Source organism: Sinocyclocheilus grahami, unplaced genomic scaffold (genome assembly GCF_001515645.1).
Source record: "Sinocyclocheilus grahami isolate Dianchi unplaced genomic scaffold, SAMN03320097.WGS_v1.1 scaffold460.1, whole genome shotgun sequence".
Lineage (NCBI taxonomy): Eukaryota > Metazoa > Chordata > Actinopteri > Cypriniformes > Cyprinidae > Sinocyclocheilus > Sinocyclocheilus grahami.
Genome location: NW_015505639.1, coordinates 489,822 through 507,109, shown reverse-complemented (window position 1 = coordinate 507,109; position 17,288 = coordinate 489,822). Strand labels below are relative to the sequence as shown.

General features: G+C 36.8%; 1 protein-coding gene across 1 annotated transcript in view; it reads left to right on the top strand.

The window, feature by feature from the left end:
• Window positions 1–17,288, top strand: part of LOC107552869 (gamma-2-syntrophin-like) — an 82,670-nt gene that overhangs the window by 22,179 nt on the left and 43,203 nt on the right. The window contains exons 2-8 of the mRNA XM_016234907.1: window positions 1,890–2,027; window positions 3,480–3,536; window positions 3,805–3,862; window positions 5,334–5,377; window positions 7,286–7,327; window positions 9,363–9,450; window positions 10,877–10,968. Coding sequence (XP_016090393.1) covers window positions 1,890–2,027; window positions 3,480–3,536; window positions 3,805–3,862; window positions 5,334–5,377; window positions 7,286–7,327; window positions 9,363–9,450; window positions 10,877–10,968 — 519 coding nt within the window. The remainder of the gene's footprint in view (window positions 1–1,889; window positions 2,028–3,479; window positions 3,537–3,804; window positions 3,863–5,333; window positions 5,378–7,285; window positions 7,328–9,362; window positions 9,451–10,876; window positions 10,969–17,288) is intronic.

Sequence of the window (17,288 nt, the reverse complement as noted above, 5' to 3'; positions counted from 1 at the left end):
TTTTACAAAAGGGTTTTGTTGTTTCGTATGACCAAAAGTAATGGAGTTGAAGCTCTTTCCGCTGTTATCGGGATCGTTATCGAGTGCAGTAGCCCACTTGTTGCACTCTGTACAAGTTGTAAAGCTTCAATTGTTTGTAAAAGCAAATTTTCTTAAATATCTCATAGTTTTGCATTTATTTTAAGTAGCTTTTTTTATGGTTTTAGTGACTTTAGTAGCCCTGGTTTTAATTTCTGATATGAGCCATAATCCTGTTGATAGAAACATCATGTGTTTTTATTTCATGAAGCTGCTGTTCTCTCTGCTCTGTAATGTGTTGTATAGTAAATGGGAGAAAGCGTGATGAGAAGAGACAGACTGCTGTCAGAATGACTGAAGATGTTGTTCCTGCACCGCTGTGATTTTGTGAGCTCCTCAGTTCAGTTCTGCTCAGGTTGCAGGTTTGAAAGCATCAGGATCCCTTCAGGAAGAAAGCAATCCTCACCACAGATGTGAAGCCACAGAAAGCCTGATAAATAAAGATTGTAATTGATTCCATTGCGAGGAGTATTCTTCAGCCACGGGAAGCTCCTCCGGGACGCTTTTGTGGGTTAACTGAATTAACACTGCTCTCTCGACTCAGAGAAAACCTGAAAGTAATTGAAAGATCCACAGGCAACTTTTCTGTTGCATTTATTCAGTTTATCTTCCAGAGGAGACAGAGACAACTTCACAAAGTGGAGTCAAATACTTCGAGAATAAGGAAAAACCTGGTGTTTTTAGATTAATCTCAGTCTTGTGTGCTTTACAGGAATAGTTCATCTGAAAAGAGAAAGGGTTTTCTGTGAGTTTCCTGCACAAAGCTCTCATGTGACTTACATTTTTACAGTTACATTACCGCATTTTAGCAGATGCTTTTGTCCAAAGCAACTTACACAAGAGGAACAAAGACATTCAAGAGCCAACGATATTTATATCTTGCATGAGTCAAATCTAGTACTTTTATGATATTTTTTATTTATGTTTTACATGCCTTGTTGCAAGGATTCCCAATCTTTTTTGTCATCTGAACCTCTTTGAGATAAAATATTTATTTGAAGACCCTATGAGATTTTTAAGTTAATATTTTAATAATTTAACAACATGTTTGCATGTTAACTGGTGTTATGTAACATGTAGGTAAACAAAAACATATTTTCAATATCTTTTTAGTAAGTGTATTATTTTGACTTTATTATTTATTCTAAATTTAAATTTAAGACAAAATTGTAAATGTAAAATTTAAATGTTGAAGTAATTAATTATTAGCTTTGCATCAACTCTGTGGAATAAATGTTATTTAGGCCTACATTTAATGTGTATGTGTTTGACTTGCCTATAAAATTGCATTCAAATTGCATGGATTATACAGATTTAATATAAATGAATAATTATTAATATAACCTGATTAATATATGAATCAGGTAATTTCAATAAATAAATAGTTTATTATTAATTATGTGCATCTATTTGATTTTATTTAAATAATCATATTTTCAAAATGCATTTCTTCTAATTGCTTAGCATCAGCATAAATCCATTGATTATGAAGCCAATTAATTTAATTCAGTTAAAAAGTATGAACAAAATATGACTAGCTGCAGAACACATATTATTTTGAGTGCATGACGAAGTGTTTATTTTGGCGCAAACTGTTCCTTTAAAACAAACAACTGTTTGAATGTTGGGTTATGCATGAATTACGTTTTTGCGTTGTTTTTTAACAACAATTAACTGTCATTTTGAAATCCCTTCAGTTCTCTATTAGACAGAGTTTCCAAAATATTATTATATTTGTTCACTTTATTAAATGAATCAATCTAAATCTTATAATGTCTTCTAACACGTTTGTTTTTTTGCTTTTTCAACAGATGAAAACCGGACTTGCCCTTTTGTACGATGAGCACACAAGTAACACATACGACGTTCGTTTAAAGTTAACGAAAGAGCTGTTAATCATACAGAAGCAGGATGTTGTTTGCGTGAGCGGCGGTGACTCCCATCTAAATGTAAGTACTGAGTCTTTACCTTCGATTCGATCATGACTCAAACAAGTTTATCATGTGCTCAACACTGCGAATCACAGTCGGCCGCAGGAGAGTGTTTTGTTGACAGATTACAGAACAAGATGCATTAGACAAGTTTTCATTACATTTGACATCGTTGTCATGAAGCACACACCACTTCATTGTTTCATGAGATGCATCATCATCATCATCATCATCATCATCATCATTCATAAAAGACGTCAGTGGCTTCACGCTCCGGCCCCCGATGCTGTCAAAACACAATGACAGTCATTAAATGATGCACAGTGGAGAACCCAATATAGTCATAATCAACATCATTAGTGAGGTTAGAGCATCATTATAATCTGTTTTATAACTATAAGTGACCTGATCCATCATTTAGAGTCACTTTGACCCAGAAACACATTTTGAGTTTTGTGCAATTAAAGGGAAGTAAAAAGGAAAGCATCGGCTTTTCTAATGGTGTAATTATGTTTCCACTCTAAAGTGAGATCATTTACGTTTTGGCCGTCATGAACCTTTGTTACTGAGAAATTGTTTGCAATCCTTTGGATGTTATTTGATAAAGTTTTATAAAGTCTTCCCATTTGAATTGATCAACTTATTCCCATAAAGATTACTAAATCATTACAGTGATTTATCACACTGCTTGAACATTGTTTGAATATCAAATTTACAAAATTGGAAAGTTGAGATGTGTGTATTTATTTATCTATGTATTTGTAATGTTATTAAAAAAATTAGACACATAAACAGTAAAAATGTATTAAGTTTTCTTTTTTGTTTATTTTCCCCCTAATATTACCTATATTTGAAAGTTTTTAAATGTCTTTTTTAATCTTATTTAAAAAATAGCCGCGTGAACAGTAAAATAAGTGTATGTTTGTATTTATGTATTTATTGTTGTATTTATTTATTTGCCTGATATGACTTGTTTTTTTAAATTTGAGACTTTGTTAATTCATATTATTTAAAAAAAAACATTCAACACATAAACAAAAAAAAAATTTTTTATTTTATTTATTTTTTTATTTTTTTATTTTTTTTATTGTATTGTAATTTAATTTAATTTATTTATTTATTTCCCAATATTACCTGCACATTATGGAAGTTATGGCTTTTTTTCTTTTTAAAATGTTATTTAAAAAAAACACTAGACATAAACAACAATTTATTTAATTATTATTATATATTTTTTTTTACTTATGTATTTTTTGCTTGATATTACCTGTATTTTAAAAGTTGAGAACTTTTTTTAAAACATATCAATAGTAATATTGATTGATTTATTTAGCCTGATATTATCTGTATAAAGCATTTTTGTGTTTAGGTTTCAACTGAAGTGTTGCCTTATGACCACTTCTTTCTTTATTATGTGTTATGTGGTTGATGCTATGAATATTTTACCAACTAAATTCCGATTTTTTAAAGCACAGAACTGTTGTACTTCGAAGACAGCTGACTGGAGGTCTCGGTCTGAGTATCAAAGTAGGTCTTTTGCTTCTTTTAATATCGTTCATTCACTTTAAAGAGCTTAATTAAACACGCTCAGGTAGTGCACGCGTATCTCCACAGGCCAGATAATTATTGCACAATATTAGCCTTTTAAAGATCAAAGAGGATCTTGATATAAGGATCAAGTCTCATTAGTTTTATTCACAATAATCTTTGAAGAGGCAATAGATTTGTATTTCTGAACAGTGCTGGATGTAAGATGTAGAAGTGAATTTCCTTGACGGCTCTTCATGCATTTCAGGGGGGAGCAGAACATAAAGTGCCTGTGGTCATCTCAAAGATTTTCAAAGATCAAGTAGGTAAGATGACAAGCGTTCCTCCCATCCGCTGTAAAACAAAGCAAAGCGCTAGCGATAACTGTTAAAGGAGTAGTTTACAATGAATTTGTTGAAAATGTGCTCACCCTCAGGATATCCAAGATGCAGATGAGTTTGTTTCTTCATCAGATTTGGAGAAATGTAGCATTGCATCAGTGTCTCAGCAATGGATGCTCTGCAGTGAATGGGTGCCGTCAGAATGAGAGTCCAAACAGCTGATAAAACTGGAGGAAGCGTTATTATGGATTATGCACTATGGGTTGAAGTTAAAAATGTTTTAAAGGGATCATGAAATGCTTTTTATAAATATTATTTTGTATATTTTGTTTTATTTTCTGAGGTGCACTTATAATCCTAATGTTTTTTTTGTCATCAAAAACTGTCATAATTTACAGATGAATGGTCATTTTCTATCCTGAATTTCACCTCTGATTCCCTGAAGGGACTCTGCTGCAATGGAAACGCCCACTGCGGTGATTGGCTAACATATTTGCATATGAAATGAGCATTACATGTGGAACTCTCTCAAAAACTTGACTGCATTTTTAATGTTATCATGAAAAGCGTTGAGTAGCATTATAATTAGAACGACTTCCTTTGCATCAAGTTTGCAGCCAAGCACAGTCATGTTTACTAAAAAAATGATTTGTTTCTTACAAACATGCAGCTTTTGTCTTCTCCAGATGTGAACTGATGGACTGGAGTGGTGTGGATTACTTGTGGATTATTGTGTTTTTATCAGCTGTTTGGACTCTCATTCTGACGGCACCCATTCACTGCAGAGCATCCATTGCTGAGACACTGATGCAATGCTACATTTCTCCAAATCTGATGAAGAAACAAACTCATCTACATCTTGGATGACCTGAGGGTGAACTATTCCTGTAATATACGGTGTAAGACCTTGTAGAGTACCTACTTTTGTTTTTCATTTAAAATAAATGCACTGCACAGCCTAAATGTAGTCCATTTGATATCCGTATAATTAGCACTTGCTCGCATTATAGTTTATTCATCGCGAGTGTCTGACAGCAGCTGCTAACGTGTGATTAGAATCAGTATTTGAGAACAGTTTATCTTCGTTGCATGCTATAGAGTTCAAATGTATTTTAATCACGGCTAATTCAAGACTGTGCATGTCGGCCTGCATTGCATTTGCAGTTTTATTGCTTTTTATTAGCTTCCCGCTGTCCTTTCTTACTTCTGAGACGCTAAGCGTAGAAATATATCCGCCCTTGATACCAGAAAGCTTATGAAGTTTCATCATATTTGTCAGAAGGCATTGAACTAAAACCCGGATTTGTGTGAAATTCATCCCAAAGTGCTTCGCTAGATCGAAAGGCTCATCAAACTCAAATCCTGATTGCCATGTCATCGCATTAAAGCACTATTAAATGAGTAATTATGTCCCAATCTTTCCATTAACCTCTGGCCGGACCGTCCGGGGCCGTAGCCGATCAGACGGGGATGCTGTTTATCGGTGACGCCGTGTTGCAGGTCAGTGTTTCAGGCTTTCGCACGCTCTCGCTTCTGACGCGGCCCTCGGGGGCCAAGGGTGCATGTTAGAGCGCCGTTCCCTCTGCATTTTAATGACGCTTCCCTCTGATTCATTTTCTCTGGCTTGACTGGAGATTTAACCTTTATCTCATTGCATGAATCAGAGGAACAGCAACAGAGAGAGAGAGAGAGAGAGCAAGAAATAGAGTAATAGTTCCTGTGGTGCGGCTGAAACAAATGGTTTTATTATATTTTGAATGTCATTGAAGCTCTTTATATGTAGGCCCTATAAATACACTTACAGTACAAGTGTGAGACCACAAACTCAGTTAATTTGGCAGACAGTTTTTATATTTAATCAATCAAAAAACTTGCAGCATTTTAGTTTCATAGTAGAGGATGCAGGTAAATGCTGCTGTACTGTACATTTACTACTAACTGAGAGTGTAATCAGAGTTTTTATGCCACAAAATTATGGGTCTTATTAAATTGTATAATTTCTTTAAAAAAATCTTTCTTACAGACCTCAAACTTATAAACGGCTGTGTGTATATAATAATTAATATATTTGTATACAGCTGTGACAACATTTTTTAAAACTATCAACACTAAAATTAAAATGAAAACAAAATATAAAATTTTATATTTTATAATTAACAAAAATCATGGGTCTTATTAAATTATATAATGGAATAAACATACAATTAAAATGAACTTGTACCCTTAAAGTGTGTGTGTGTGTGTGTGTGTCTGTGTCTGTGTCTGTGTCTGTGTGTGTGTGTGTGTGTGTGTGTGTGTCTGTGTGTGTGTCTGTCTGTCTGTGTGTGTGTGTGTGTGTGTGTGTGTGTCTGTGTGTGTGTCTGTCTGTCTGTGTGTGTGTGTGTGTGTGTGTGTGTGTCTGTGTGTGTGTCTGTCTGTCTGTGTGTGTGTGTGTGTGTGTGTGTGTGTCTGTGTGTGTGTCTGTCTGTCTGTGTGTGTGTGTGTGTGTGTGTGTGTGTCTGTGTGTGTGTCTGTCTGTCTGTGTGTGTGTGTGTGTGTGTGTGTGTGTCTGTGTGTGTGTCTGTCTGTCTGTGTGTGTGTGTGTGTGTGTGTGTGTGTCTGTGTCTGTGTCTGTGTCTGTGTGTGTGTGAGTGTGTGTGTGTGTGTGTGTGTGTGTGTGTGTGAGTGTCTGTGTGTGTCTGTGTGTGTGTGTGTGTGAGTGTGTGAGTATCTGTCTGTCTGTGTGTGTATGGTGAAATTAATAAGAAATTTATGTATTTATTTATATTTAATGACATTAATAAGAAATTAATGCTTATTGGATTAAAATTTTAACATTTCAAATTTAAAAGTGACAATAAAAGTGACAGTAAAGACATTTAGATTTCTATTTCGTATAACAGCTGTTCCTTTGAACTCTCTATTTATCAAGGAATCCTGAAAAATAAAATGTATCACAGTTTCTACAAAAATATTGAACAGCACAACTGTTTTCAACATTGATAATAATCAGAAATGTTTCTTGAGCAGCAAATCAGCATATTAGAATGATTTCTGAAGATCATGTGACACTGAAGACTGGAGTAATGATGCTGAAAATACAGCTTTGCATCACAGAAATAAATTACATTTGACAGTATATTCACAGAGAAAACAGTTATTTAGAACAGTAATAATATTTCACAATTTTACTGTTTTTACTGTAAGATTTTTGGATCAAATAAATGCAGCCTTGGCGACCAGAAGACTTCTTTTAAAAGCATAAAAAAAACTTAGTTGTGTACTTAAAAGTACAAAAAAATATTTCTAAAAATAAAACGTGTGGTCGTATCACAGTGAATTTTGCAATAACTGTGGTTGTCATGAAAATCATGTCAAGATACAAATTTTGGGGTGAATTGTGATCTCAATATGTTTTTTTCTGTGCAGGTCAATGGCATCAACGTGGAGAAGTGTACACACGAGGAAGTCGTGAGTTTCTGATCAGCTTTTATCCGTGTTCTTGAAATGACATTGATGCAGAATCACTCAGATTCCACTGAAGCACTCGGTCCTTTATATCAGCAGCGAGTGATTCGCTTCCCTCTGAACGGCCTCAGCTGTACCTGATCGATAGCGAGTAGATTCATCTCGAGAGAGAAAGGATGAGATGCTCGCTCACTCCGGCAGGTTCTTCTCTGTGATCCTGACAGCTGTTCCTCACATCTCCATCCGGACGGGATAGTGATTACACCGAACAACCGCAGACTAACTAAGACATAAAACCAGTTATGCATGAGAGAAGATGACAGAAATCATCCTGTAGGACAGAAACATCACAGATCAGATCTGTAATGATCAGTGGAGATCAAATGAAGGTTTATTCAGATCCCAATGTCTCTAATCAAAAGATTTCAATATGAGCTCAAATGTTTCAAGTTCCTCCAAGATCAGTGATCTGAGCTGCTGTTCGCATTCATGTTATAGCTCTATACTTGTTTTCGGTAACACTTTACAATAAGGTCTCATTTGCATTTGTTTATATTTATTACATATTTATCTAGCAGTCTTTGTTATATATTCGTTTATAAAAATACAATCGTTTGTTTACATCAGTGTTTTAGTATCATTGAGATACTTTTATAGTTTTTTTGTAAATATTTTGAATTTATATTTTTGTTTAATCTTTTTATCAAAAATTTAATATATCATTTTATATTTACGGTTTTCATTTTAATTTTTAGTTAAAGTTTTAAGATTTAGTTGTGTGTTACTGTTGTTATTATTATTATTACATTTTTAGTTTAGTTACATGTAGTTAGCTAATGTTAACGAATTAAACCCTATTGTACAGTGTTACCTCATTTTATTTGTGTCTTTTTATTTCTTCCAAAGAAGTTTTAGGATAAACACTTGAGAGACAAAGTTGATGCTTCATTGAAGCACAACTAAAAGTCTCCTGTGCAATAAAAAAGCAATCTGGGATTTTACATACTCTAGTTGTCTTATGTTTGAGATGCGAGACCAACCTCAAGAGATCATTCAGGAAAATGTGAATGGTTTCTTAAAAATGGTCTTTTAAATATTATTAATCGATCAGAACCAGAACCGCGTGGTCAAACTCATTGACAGGTTACACAACACTCATGATTCTACATTGTATAATCTAGTTTAAAAATCGAAATATCTCTATATGAGCTCAAACATGTTTAGTTTTAAATTAAAAAAGCTTATTTGCAGGAATGCCTACTAAAGGCGAGGAATATCTGTGACTTTAGGCATCTTGAGTTTTAGAGCACAAACACACACGAGGGTTTCTTGGCGAATACGTGTTTTTTTTAGCATCAGCTCTCTGTGGAAATGTTGTACAAGTGTGTCCTGTTTTCATCAGAGAGGGAACGCTCAGATTTGTGGTTATGATTAAATGAAGTCTAACATTCAACATGTAATCAGAACTGATCCTGTTTCTGGTGGTCCTTCACAATCTGCTGCAAACTGCATTCAGATCTGACTTATGATATTAAACGCACTTTGCATCATCACATCAGTTCCTGATGGATAATATCAGTTTCACCCTGTTTTCTTTTTGTAAAATGTGTTAATACCTTTTAATGCTGATTTTAAGTTCTCGTCATGTACTGAAAGTACAAAATCTACCAATTTTCAAAACAATTGATATGAAGCAGAAATAAAGAAAAATTGGAAAACTAGAAAATAAGATGGAAAATTAGAATTTAATAACTGAAATTAATGCAATTATTAAAACTAAGTGAATTACTAAAATGTCATGAATAATGACATGAATAACAAATTTATGTGCGACCAAACAACATTCCCAGACGTTTACTGTAATCATTTATGAGAAATCTCTGAGAGATTACATGCTGATTGCATAGAACTGATTTAATCCAAATGTTGTGGCTCCTCGACTCAATTAGGTGTGAAAGAGCCATTTAAATGCAGCTCAATTGCATCTTCTCATCCTGATGTCAGGAGGATGTTTTATCTCTTTTATATTTCTGCGCAGGTTCATCTTTTGCGGACGGCGGGGGATGAAGTCACCATCACTGTACGCTACCTCAGGGAAGCGCCGGCCTTCTTAAAACTCCCATTAGGTAGGTTTGCTTCGCATCGGAGCTCTGCTACTAAAGCTCACTGTATGGACAGGCAGCTGCCTTCTGAGGAAGCATCCTATCTGAAATGCAACCTCAATAGTGAGTGATTTGGGATGCAGAAATATTGCATTTAACACCAATTGCATGGCAAACACATGGAAGATTGTTGCAATGCTTTCTGGGACTGCCTTCTCTGCAAAGTTTACATGTGAGGCAGCCTTTGTAAAGTAAAGATTATGGCAGAAGCAAGTTGCATTTGTCATAATTAAGATTTAATTGTGATTGTTGCTTATATAGTTTGCATTTTGAGCATTTTTTATGAAGAACAGCAATAAATCTTGCCAGGAAATGCCACTAATTTAACTGGTTTATTAGGAAACCAAACAACATTTCATCTTTTCATTCTCTGTAGCAACACAATAATGAAAAAAATATGCAAATACAACATTAAGTACCAGTGTTATTTTTGTATTCTTTTTATTTTGTCAATTGTTTATTACTATTTTGAATTAGCCTTTTTATATATTTTCAGTTTTCATTTGATATTTTATTTCTTTTTGTTTAAGTTTAGTAGTTTTGATATGTGCTTTTGTCATTTTCTTTTCTTTTTTAATATAGCTTTCTTTTTTCAGTTTTAGTAATTTTTGTACTTTTTAAAGACATTTTATTTTAGTAGTTAATCATTTTAAACAAACTTTGTTTTTTTCATATATTTGCCAAAGCAACATTTCTAATTTTCATTTAAGATTTGAAGGTTTAAGTTTTCCCTATGTTTATATTTACGTATATATATATATATATATATTTTTTTTTTTACCGTTTTTAAATAGATATAAAGGTTTTCTTTTATTTTTAGTTAACAGTAACAGCAGTTACAGAGTTATACATCGTATGCACAACCTTTGCTCTCCGTTTTGTTATGCCATCGCTTGAAAGCATCCTGGGTATTTGTCATGAAGTGAAAAATAGAGAAAAAATATGAATTTTTTCAAGTCATCCATTTTTTTCAGACTAAAATTACTTGAATGCACGTCACATTTCAACTAGTAAGTATGAGCTTCACAGACGATTCTGAAGGCAGCATCGACTCGGCAGGAAGGTGAATCTCTCGGGACTGAAGCGAGCAGCTATGTGCTGCATGAGACAGAAAGACGACTTTCAGAGCGGTGTGTCGTAGATTCCTCTGCATGAAATCTATTTTCCAGTGACGGCCGTGTCAGAACTCCTGCATTTCACACTCACCTTATACCCATAATTTCCTTTGACTTTGGTGTCCGTGGCATCATGACAACCCAGAAAGCGGCTTGCCAAGCTAATGCGCATCATATCGCGTGGATTTAGAAGTGCGGAGTCACTAGAGCAAATTTGCACACAGTATGAGCTCTGCTGTATATAGAATATGTAATAATCTGCCATATTCCCTCAGGTTCACCAGGACCGTCCAGCGATCAGAGTAGCAGGGCGTCCTCGCCGCTTTTCGACAGTGGTTTGCATTTAAATGGGAACTCGAGCAACACGGTAAGTCACCTTTTGTATCGTTGTGAGCATCACTTCTGTTAAGGAGCTTATTCATAAGCCTAGAAAGTGAGATGGGTGACAGAATCAGGTTGAAAATGCCTCTGTGTCAGATAGAGAGTTGGAACTGACTTCTTGAGCGCTGTGGTTTTAGGCGAGCATCACTATTATTTTTGCTCATAATTGGGTTTAGTAGTTTTGAACAAACCTATAACAATTAGTATTTAACTTGTTAACGAATTTATATCCCACAATTGCAAGTTATAAACTTTTTACAAATAAGTTTACTTCTCACAATTCTGATTTTTTTTCTCAGAATTTTTAGTTTACATCTAGCAATTAATAACATGCAATAGCAGGATTACTGTTATTCTGTTATATCTCACAATTATAAACAAGATAATTCTTGTTAATGGACAAAATTCCTTTTAGCAACGAGACAAGGCTACCTGTGAACCATCGTGAGCGTCCAACGCACAGCAGCCGGAAAACCAGAAACAACGTTCCTGGCGGTAACAAGCTCATTGATATTACCATCCCCTGTATCTTTCCACAAATTTGCGGCTTCACAGCTATTACACCTACCGTCAATTCACAATGGAAGGATCCACAAAAAGGGGCAGTGCCACTAATGGCGCATCCCAAGCCACAAAACACTCTCGTTTTTATAGTCCCCACAACGAGCTCTGATAGGTTTAAAGTTCTAGCATGACCCCAGCCAATAGCAATAAGGGTTATACCACCCTGCTACACTTAGTATAAATCTCGCAAGTAGTAACGTTTGATCGTGAGAGAAAAATGCACAATTCTAAGAAAAAAATCTGAGCTATGAGATAAAAAGTTGCAATAAACTTAATATTCTTTATTCTGTGATGGAAATAATGCTAAGGTGTGCTGTTTAGATCAAGTTTGCGTTAATGCCGCTAACAAAAATGTAAATGTAAATAAGTGTAAATGTCAAATTTATCATATACTGTGTTAAAGGTGCAATAGGCGACGCTTTCAGTGCTATCAGGCTAAAGTTAGCATTTTCCAAGATGTCCTACTACACCTTTAAACGAATAAAGTCTGTCAGGTAAAACAAAAGCATATTGATGCAGTTCAGTCAATATGCTTTTGTAAATATTTAGTTTATGCATAGAATTAGGTTTTAATTAAGATTAATAGTGCAACGCAAAAATAATTAGTTGTGTTTAAGATGTAGCTTACATCAAAACTAGGCTAAATTGTAGCTAATGTGCAGATGGTGCAACCCCAGATTATCATTGAGACTTTTTAAAATAGTGTTAGTTACCATCCATAGCACTACTGTCCTAAAAAGAAGCCTCATGTACACCGATGGCCCATTCAAGCAGGATATAGAGGTCATGTGTTTCTTCTGACCTTGAAATATCATTGCCAGGGCTCCTCGCTGCCAGTTAATAGAGTGAGGCAGCCACATGACCTGACAGACTGACAATATCCTGCCGTCATCTGAACGGACACGCTGTGCCTTGTTAAGTCACCGGTCACTTTCTTATTCAAATCAGAGAGCAGAGGTAAGGCAGACGTCTGACTCGATCTGCCCACAGACCACATGAACACACAGAGATTTACATGCAGCGCATTAATGTGACGACACGCGTGACACTGAGACTCTGGGGAAGCGGCGGTGCTGCATGTCGGCAGGTGAAGCTCTGAGATCTGCATACAGCCTCTGAAAATTCATTCACGCCTGAGAGAAAGACGGAAATGAGAAACGCAGTCTCAGAGCGCCGACAAATCAAGATTTCAGATGCCACCCTAAATTCAGTCTATAAATAGAACAGAGCTCAGAAACAGTGCTGATGACAGTTAGTAGATAGAGTTTTTGTTGCTGTGATGATGCTGGGTGTTTGCAGGGTGTTACTATGGGGTTGCTAGGATGTTCTGGGTGTTTGCAGGGTGTTACTATGGGGTTGCTAAGATGTTGTGGGTGTTTGCAGGGTGTTACTATGGGGTTGCTAGGATGTTCTGGGTGTTTGCCAGGGTGTTGATATGGTGTTGCTAGAATGTTGCAGGTGTTTACCAGGCTTTACTATGGCGTTGCTAGAATGTTCTGGGTGTTTGCCGGGTGTTACTATGGGGTTGCTAGGATGTTCTGGGTGTTTGCCAAGGTGTTGCTATGGTGTTGCTAGAATGTTCTGGGTGTTTGAAAGGCATTGCTATGGTGTTGCTAGAATGTTCTGGGTCTAAGAAAAAAATCTGAGCTATGAGATAAAAAGTTGCAATAAACTTAATATTCTTTATTCTGTGATGGAAATAATGCTAAGGTGTGCTGTTTAGATCAAGTTTGCGTTAATGCCGCTAACAAAAATGTAAATGTAAATAAGTGTAAATGTCAAATTTATCATATACTGTGTTAAAGGTGCAATAGGCGACGCTTTCAGTGCTATCAGGCTAAAGTTAGCATTTTCCAAGATGTCCTACTACACCTTTAAACGAATAAAGTCTGTCAGGTAAAACAAAAGCATATTGATGCAGTTCAGTCAATATGCTTTTGTAAATATTTAGTTTATGCATAGAATTAGGTTTTAATTAAGATTAATAGTGCAACGCAAAAATAATTAGTTGTGTTTAAGATGTAGCTTACATCAAAACTAGGCTAAATTGTAGCTAATGTGCAGATGGTGCAACCCCAGATTATCATTGAGACTTTTTAAAATAGTGTTAGTTACCATCCATAGCACTACTGTCCTAAAAAGAAGCCTCATGTACACCGATGGCCCATTCAAGCAGGATATAGAGGTCATGTGTTTCTTCTGACCTTGAAATATCATTGCCAGGGCTCCTCGCTGCCAGTTAATAGAGTGAGGCAGCCACATGACCTGACAGACTGACAATATCCTGCCGTCATCTGAACGGACACGCTGTGCCTTGTTAAGTCACCGGTCACTTTCTTATTCAAATCAGAGAGCAGAGGTAAGGCAGACGTCTGACTCGATCTGCCCACAGACCACATGAACACACAGAGATTTACATGCAGCGCATTAATGTGACGACACGCGTGACACTGAGACTCTGGGGAAGCGGCGGTGCTGCATGTCGGCAGGTGAAGCTCTGAGATCTGCATACAGCCTCTGAAAATTCATTCACGCCTGAGAGAAAGACGGAAATGAGAAACGCAGTCTCAGAGCGCCGACAAATCAAGATTTCAGATGCCACCCTAAATTCAGTCTATAAATAGAACAGAGCTCAGAAACAGTGCTGATGACAGTTAGTAGATAGAGTTTTTGTTGCTGTGATGATGCTGGGTGTTTGCAGGGTGTTACTATGGGGTTGCTAGGATGTTCTGGGTGTTTGCAGGGTGTTACTATGGGGTTGCTAAGATGTTGTGGGTGTTTGCAGGGTGTTACTATGGGGTTGCTAGGATGTTCTGGGTGTTTGCCAGGGTGTTGATATGGTGTTGCTAGAATGTTGCAGGTGTTTACCAGGCTTTACTATGGCGTTGCTAGAATGTTCTGGGTGTTTGCCGGGTGTTACTATGGGGTTGCTAGGATGTTCTGGGTGTTTGCCAAGGTGTTGCTATGGTGTTGCTAGAATGTTCTGGGTGTTTGAAAGGCATTGCTATGGTGTTGCTAGAATGTTCTGGGTGTTTGCAGGGCGTTACTGTGGTGTTGCTAGAATGTTCTGGGTGTTTGCAGGGCGTTACTATGGTGTTGCTAGAATGTTCTGGGTATTTGAAGGGTGTTGCTATGGTGTTGCAGGAATGTTCTGGGTGTTTGCAGGGTGTTGCTATAATGTTGCTGGGATGTTCTGGTTGTTTGCAGGGTGTTGCTATGGTGTTGCTGGGATGTTCTGGTTGTTTGCAGGGTGTTGCTATGGTGTTGCTAGGATGTTCTGGGTGTTTGAATGATATTGCTATGGTGTTGCTAGAATGTTGCGGGTGTTTGCCGGGTGTTACTATGGGGTTGCTAGGATGTTCTGGGTGTTTGCCAGGGTGTTGCTATGGTGTTGCTAGAATGTTCTGGGTGTTTGAAGGGCATTGCTACGGTGTTGCTAGAATGTGCTGGGTGTTTGTAAGGCATTACTATGGTGTTGCTAGAACGTTATGGGTATTTGAAGGGTGTTGCTATGGTGTTGCAGGAATGTTCTGGGTATTTGAAGGGTGTTGCTATGGTGTTGCTGGAATGTTCTGGGTGTTTGCAGGGTGCTGCTATGGTGTTGCTGGAATGTTGTGGTTGTTTTTAGGGCGTTGCTATGGTGTTGCTAGAATGTTCTGGGTATTTGAAGGGTGTTGCTATGGTGTTGCAGGAATGTTCTGGGTGTTTGCAGGGTGCTGCTATGGTGTTGCTAGAATGTTGTGGTTGTTTTTAGGGCGTTGCTATGGTGTTGCTAGAATGCTCTGGCTGTTTGAATGGTGTTGCTAGAATGTTCTGGGTGTTTGTAGGGTGTTACTATGGTGTTGCTAGAATGTTCTGGGTGTTTGAAGGGCATTGTTACGGTGTTGCTAGAATGTTCTGGGTGTTTGCAAGGCATTACTTTGGGGTTGCTAGAAAGTTCTGGGTGTTTGCCAGGGCGTTACTATGGTGTTGCTAGAAAGTTCTGCGTGTTTGCCAGGGCGTTACTATGGTGTTGCTAGAAAGTTCTGCGTGTTTGCATGGCATTGCTGTGGTGTTGCTAGAATATTCTGGGTGTTTGCCAGGGCATTACTATGGGGTTGCTAGGGTCTTTTGGGTGTTTTTTCCAGGGTTGCTATGGGATTGTTGGGATGCTCTGAATGTTTGCCAAGGCTTTGCTGTGGTGTTCCTAGAATGTTCTGGTTGTTTGTCAAGGCATTGCTATGGGGTTGCTGGGGTGCTATAGGTGTTTTGGCAGGGCGTTGCAATGGGGTTGCTGTAGGTGTTTTGGCAGGGCATTGCTAGGGTGTTCTTGATGTTTTCCAGGATTTTGCTATAAGATTTCTGGAATGTTCGGAATGTTTGTCAATGCAATGCTATGGGGTTGCTGGGGTGTTTTGTGTGGTTTATTACTGTCTCAAGTGAAAGTGTCCCTCCCCATCTCTCTGTGATATTCTGATCTCTAGATATAGCTCTGTTTCCTCCTTCAATGTAGGATTATACAATGTTTCTTCCATATTTTAAACACACCTCTATCCCTGAGTTTAAGCAACACCAATAGTGATGTTTGCCTTGACACATAATATGTGACACAATAGTCTCAATGGTGTGTTCAGATCAGCTCATTTGTCAGTTCTGTGTAAATGAGAGCGTCTCCAAGAGCAGAACTGTTTCTTTTAATGAAGTTCCTCTAGACGCATCATATTCCCACAAAAAATGGGAAGAATGTAGGAGCTCTTTCCAGGAACAGTGTACACAGATATGTCATTATTAAACATTGAATGGCACCCACTATGTCCAATTAACGTAAACACATGAATTATTTTCTTCTGTTGACTCTCTCTGCCTTTGCCAGGCATGGAAATGTGCAAAAACACACGCGGTGCTCTCCTGACTGCTGAGTTGACAATATTTTTGCTTTTTCTTGTGTTCCTCAAATGAGTTTTTTTCTAATCCTCTTGTAGTATTTGAGCTAGCAGGTGATTATAATTCTCGGAGCTTGTCGTCCCCTCCAGGCTGTTGTGACATTGAGCTGACTGACAGCATTTCGCTTTCATCGGCCAACGGGCTGGTGCTTTAGCATTTATTCATTTACATACTTGCCAATAATTAGCATAGCAGCTCTCTTTGCCAAATCTGGAGGTAGGGATGCCAAATAAAACTAGTATTTCGGTGCATACTTAATACTGAAATCATTAAAAATACACCAGTTTCACTATAGTAGTTTGGTTGTACTGACTCTAAATATTGTGAACAGTCAAAATACTGCCTTGATAATGTATTCATGAAATTCTTACCAGATTTGTGTCCAAATATTGGATCTGTGCTTAAAGCCTCGCAGTGCAGCCTAATAGACCTGCCTTCAGCTATTATGTTATTAATATTAATCCAACAACAATATTAACAAAAACAAAGAGATAACCACGTTGCCCTGCTGAAAAACAGCTTAAACAAGCCTTAAAGGTGGTTGGATATACAGCTAAACCAGCTAAGACCAACCTCTTGAGACTGTTTACTTAAAAAGTTTATTTATTTGCGAGATACTCTTTATTTATTTGCTTAAATGATTATTTGAACAATATATAATTATATGTAAATATGTACATGTACAATATATATGTACATATATAAAGAAAATACTGTAAATGAACTCACTTCAAGGCTAAATGGCATCTATTAATATATATATATATATATATATATATATATATATATATATATATATATATATATATAATCTTCTAA